The sequence below is a fragment of the Benincasa hispida genome, chromosome 8 (assembly GCF_027475165.1).
Source record: "Benincasa hispida cultivar pf3 chromosome 8, pf3_genome.v1.1, whole genome shotgun sequence".
Classification (NCBI taxonomy): domain Eukaryota; kingdom Viridiplantae; phylum Streptophyta; class Magnoliopsida; order Cucurbitales; family Cucurbitaceae; genus Benincasa; species Benincasa hispida.
The window spans coordinates 51,661,888-51,667,889 of record NC_143485.1 but is presented as its reverse complement, the minus strand read 5'-3'; the positions used below and the strand labels follow the sequence as shown (position 1 = coordinate 51,667,889).

At 36.9% G+C, this 6,002-nt stretch overlaps 1 protein-coding gene across 1 annotated transcript; it reads right to left on the bottom strand.

The window, feature by feature from the left end:
• Positions 1 to 2,225: 2,225 nt before the first annotated feature.
• On the bottom strand, positions 2,226 to 4,458 carry LOC120083862 (uncharacterized). The gene has a single exon (XM_039039762.2). It carries the CDS (start codon positions 3,440 to 3,442, stop codon positions 2,366 to 2,368), a length of 1,077 nt encoding a protein of 358 aa, XP_038895690.1. The 5' UTR covers positions 3,443 to 4,458; the 3' UTR covers positions 2,226 to 2,365.
• Positions 4,459 to 6,002: the final 1,544 nt, after the last annotated feature.

Below are 6,002 nucleotides of genomic sequence, written 5' to 3'. Positions count from 1 at the left end.
GCCTGGACACCATTGACTTGGGCAAGCAGGATTAAACTGCTTGCAGGGAAAGCAATTGCGGTAACTCTAAGAACTTCTTTCAATCGACTTTCTATCTATGTTTACTCGCTTTCTTTATAGCTTTCTTTTACCGTTTTCTAAATTCTGTCAATTACTGTCTAGTAGAATCAGTCTTTAATATTTTTGTATTTCCTTCCAATTTAATTTCGCATGTTTCTCCATATCTTAAATTTAGTAGCACCGATCATATAATTGTTTCGAATGATTGGATAAATCACCGCAAGGTCTTTTCGACTGGCGTTTTTTTATGAATTAAGAGGACAGGAAAGTAAACTATGAGGGGGGGGGGTGTAATAAGTAAGCGACATTGTGCATCCAGTACACCCAAATGTATTGTGGTGAGGGGTGTGTTGTACTCGCATATGTCCCTTGCCCGTCCTTAGCCAAATGCACTATGTTGAGGTATCCTCTAGAAATGCGTTCGTTAAGGGGTGTGTTGCGGGGATGTATGCGTGTTGCCCGTCCTCGGAAAAAAATGTATCTGCATTTATTGGAAGTAGGGTGTGATTTCTGAATCATGCACCCTTCTGAATTAAATTTGTAAAGTAATCAAATTCTTTGACTCTTGTACAGGAAATAGAAAATTTTGTAATGCGTTCATTTGTAATTTATTTGTATACTTTGTTAATAGTCAATACAATCAGAGTATATATTCACTCCCTTTTTACCTGTGCCTCTTTCTTTATCTTCCTTTGTCAATTTTTGTAATGTTCTAAATCTCTTATTTTTACGATCTTCATTGCGTTGCTATGATGTATTACATGTTTATACTTAGAAACATTTTCCACACTTAGTAAATTTTGACTAACACTTAGTTAATTTTTTGTTTAACAGTACTTTACCTTTTATCTTTCAAAGTTTTACTCAAACCTTCTTTTTGAAATTTTCTTCTAAGCGTTTGTCTATTCTCTCCAAACAACGCAATGAGGATCTTGCTCATCTTTAAATTTTGGGGTGGGGAAGGTCTGAGTAGATGAGATCAAATTTATGTTGTATTTAAGAAAATGTGTCCGTTTTTGGAAAAAAAAAATTATGCAAAACTCTAATGTCAGCGCAAGGGAAAACCTCAAAACTATCCCAACCTGATAAGAGTTTAGTTGCGAAAGGAGCTTGCTCATAGTTGGATGTTCGTATGACACCCGTAGGAGCAAGCCAAAACGAAAAGTGTAACCATGATCAACAGTCTCTAAATAAAGAAATGACGCAAATTTTTGCTCACCGCATATAGAAACATCAAGTTGTTTTGAAAAAGAAGAGATAAACATTCTATTTTGAAAACTAGAAAAGCAACTTTGAGCAAAATTTTGTCATGTAGAAGAATAAAGTAGGGCCTACTAAGAATTAGCAAGGATAGAAGGAAATTGCGATGTCAAGTAATGTGCCTAAGTGTAGCATTCGGAGCAACCAATCGTCGCAAAAATAGAGGATAGGAATTGAGCATGATTGCCTTAGTAGAAGATATGCTTGAGGAAAAATATATATCTAAATTTGGGGGTGTGATAACTTGTAGAAATACAAGTTATTTATGCCACCTTATCTAGATATTGCGGCCAAAAGTTAGTAAATATGCGCCGATTGTATGAAAATTAGCCTAGTATTACAATAATTATAAATGTTTGCAATTACACCCACTAACACCATAAAGATGGAAGACAAGCCGAATTTTAGTCTGTTTTGCAGGAGACCAAGTCACCACTTGCGCTCAAGGCTCACGAGAAATTGATCAACGCATCTCTGTCACATTGCGCTTGTCAGTCAACAATGAAGAGACGATTACAACAATGACGGCGCAATGCGACAGTCGGTCCAGAGCTGTGTTTCAATCGCATGCGGTAATAAAAACAACACCGCATGCAAACCCATGATCGAAAGATGCAGCTGAGCAACGCAAAAGCTGAGGATTGAAACACGTGTACAGCTAGTTGAGGATTAAGAATAGATATCAAAAGATGCATATTAGTGTATATGATAAAAGTTTATCAATATTTTGATAGATTTCTAAATTTTATTATATTTATAAATATTTTGATTTATTTTTACTATTTTTTAAAACAGCCTTACATATATAACTTTCTCGAACTTCGATTCTGTCCAAAGAGAACAAATCGATGATCAACGATGTAAGATGAAAAAAAAAAAAGAAAATTCAGCGAGAAACAAGCATGTCCCACAAGAGAATATTAATCCCTATCATTACCGGAAATAAATCCACTTATTAATAATTTTACATACAAAGTGGATGAGACAGAAAAAGAAATTACAGATCTTCTACAATTTGATACACATAAAAATCAGATCATCAGTATCAAACATCTTCACACCCATTGAAGTCATTTTGATTCAACCAAACGTAGCCATAAACAGGCTCCCCTTGAATCTGTCTTTGATAACCATAAACAGCATCTCCTTCCCCCCTTCCATCTGGATATGGATTATGGCTTCCGAACAGATACTCCGCCGCCGTCTGCCACTGGTTTCCGTAATTCCCATAGCAATAGCAATGGCCGTGGCAACGCCCACACCCGTTCTTGGGTTGCCTACAAGGTGTTTGTTTTTTTACCCGTGACAGACATGGCCAATACCCAAATAAACTTTCACAAAGATCCATCGCTTCCAGTCCATACCCACTTGGAAATTGATTCGCTTCCCTTCCATTTCCATACTCAATTCCCGGATCTGCCAATTGAATCGCTTTAACTTCCTCAATTTCTTCAGATTCAGAAGCTGTGTCGCTCTCACTTGAAGAACTGTGGTTAACTTTTTCGATCTGGGTCGGCTTGATTTCACTCGATGGCTTTGTTTGTTCTTCAATTTTTCCCTTTGGTGGTTCTTCTTCCTTGGGTATGGTGAAGATGGGAATGGCGGTGGCAGTCGGCGGTGAAGAAGAAGACGGTGGGTAACAAATTTCAGTTGAAGGTTGAAGGGGCTTACCGTAGGTTTCAGAAATGTCATAGCCGCCGCCGTAAGGGGTTGGATCGTACTCTTCAAATTCTGTCTCGTTGAATTCGGAAACAGAGTAAGAGATCACAAATTGGGTCGAGACCTCGCTGTAAAAGTCAGGGTCGTATTCGATTACTTTTGGCACAGTGAAACTCGGTGCAGAACAAGCATTGGCCGAGTAGCTAATTGCGTAGCCATAAGCGCCATGGTTAACGGTTTCACGTTCGATCAATTGGGGGAATTCATAGAAATTTGATCTGTAGGGAGCATTGGCAAAGTAGCCGACTTCAGAATCATAAACCTGTTCCAAATAACAAGGAGGTGGGTAGTCAAAGAGATTGTAGAAGGTCGGTTCGTTGCTGGATTGTGAAATTGGGGGTTCAATTTGAGCAGAATGGTAGTAGGAATCGTTGTAAGAATCATAAGAGTTGTAGACGGCCATTGTAGATCTGTTCTTAAGCTGGAGCAAATTGGGGTTTCTTCATATGGAAAATTTGTTTCAACGCTATGATCAAATGCAACACAAGTTCTTCCAACCACATAGCACTTATCTAATTGGGATTTTGGTAGCAAGAATAAATGCCACGCAACTTTTTGCTGCAATAGCAGCAGGGTTCAACATGTAGTCGTGAGTGGGGATACATACGACTCTGCCCTTTTGTTCTTTTGGGGTGTCAGGGTTTATCTTTGTGATTATGTAAGTTAATTAAGATTAACTTGATTAAACAATTCAAGCCAAACCACCATTAAGCATAGCTCAGCCCATCCCCTTTCTTTTTGGCCTCTGTCTTATTGAAAAATAAAAAATACGGTTGAAATGTCAAAAAGTACAGAGTTTGCTTTTTTAATGTATTGAAGCCATGCTTGGATAATCAATAGCACTAGAGATAGAAACTAATGGCACCAAATAAGGGGTGGTTGATGTTACGTAAGAACAAACGTTGATGTGACTGAAAAAGAATCCTAGGCAATAAAGCATGGAAAGTTACTAGTACTATTGTTACAACTAGTAGATATATTATTTTGATTTATTAGCCTTGTTGGCATTCCAATTTTATCTGTATTGGAAGATGCCTTCATGGCTTGACTTTTATCTGCTTCTCCTTGACCAGATCTTGAGTTGCTTTGTGTTGATCTGTGCAAGAGATCTTGCACCTATATGGTGACAAATAAAGAGGAAGCAATTGTTGCCGCGGCGATTGTGACGAAATACTAGTTGGGGATTTCGATATTGGGAGGTGGCTAAGACGAAGTGGAAGGAGAAACTGACAATAGAGATGATTTAGGTGCCGATTTTAATTGTTTTGATATGTTTAGTTGGTGGAATAGTTCGACCACCTTTGTATTGTACTGAATGCTTTGGTTATTGAGAAATAAAGTAATTTATTAAAAAAAAGTTAGTATAGAAAGTGTATAGTTCAACAAAGCTTATAAAAAGTAAAGTGAGGGCTCTCCTTTAGAAATTACTTACTCTCTTTCTAGGATCATCGATTGGGGCTATTCATATGTTTTTTCTTACTAACTTACCTCTGGTTACGTGTGATACTGACAATGTCATAGTTATTTTAGATGTTCAAGGATGTAAGGTGCCAAATTGAACGTAGCTCGATGATTTCTTGAGTGGTATATATTTACTAAATCGATTGGTTGGTTTGAACCTCGAGTCATTGACATTCCTCTTTTAGGACATGTGTTCCTCAATGCCTCTCAATATCCTATGGGCCTGGGTCTTGCCATTGGACAACTAACAACTATTTTTACTACGAAAATATTGCTTGTGTTGTATGGTTAATTTGAGGTTTTTATGTTTATAATCGCACAAGTTATATCACCTATTGCATCAAGGGTAATAGCAACTTTAAGAAAAAATAAATTGAAAACTTGGAGCATGTTCCCAGTTTATATTTTTTTGCAAACATGGCAAATCCCACCCATGCGCCCATGATTCACTAACTTTTATCTGAAATTTGATTGCTATTTGATTTTCATTTGATTGTTATATGATTACTATATGATATACTAATTTTCAATGATCCTGATTGTTGTTTGATTACTATTTGATTGCTATTTGATACTTATTATTATTGAATTGCTATCTTATATTGATTTGCTATCTAATGGTTGTTTGGTTACTATTTGATATTGAATGTTTTTTATTGTCAATTATACAAATTGCTATTTGATTGTTGTTTGAATACTATTTAATACTGGTCGTCAATGATACATATTGCTATATGATAATGATGGTAGAAAATTGTCAATACTGTCTACTGGTTGTCAATTAAGAATGGTTTGTATTTGGTCCGTGGGGTTTGAAATTTATACTGTTTTAAATACTCCTCAAAGACTCTTTCCGCTAATTGACTAACAGTAAAATGAATTAGCTGGCTGATTTAGCAAAAAAAAAAATTGTTTATTTAATACTGTTTTCTTAATGCGGTGGCTTCCTCCTCTTTTCATCTTCTCCATCTCTCCTTCATCCTCTTCGGTGAACCTTCGGCTTCCATCACCACGACCTTCCTTTTCTTTTCCTCTCAGAAAGCAATTTGTATTCAGTTATAAGGTACAGATCTTGGTTTTCAGCAGCGGCAAACTGCTCCTCAACCTAGTTGGAGCTTCCTTCCAATCCTCCAATTCGATTAAGCCTCTCACCCACAAAAGTGCTTCCCTGTGATTTAACTCTCAGCCTCATCGAAACTCTGTTCTGACGCGATTAATTTCAGATCCAATGCATTCGCCACTTCCGCTGCTCATCGCAGCTATTGATGATGCCATGAATGTTTTCAATCCTAGCCCTCGTCTTCTGCTTATCCTTTTGTTGACATTTCAAACATTCGCTGTGGTCTTGAATGATTGGAAGGAAATTATGGGAGGACAGGAAGTGTGGTGGTGCGAATTTCTTCGCCTAAATTCGGAGCAAATAATTTTAAATCGTCTCCATTAAAATTTGTTTTGATGCAAGAAAATTTAATTGTATAAAATAAAAGCAAAAAGTAAAAGTT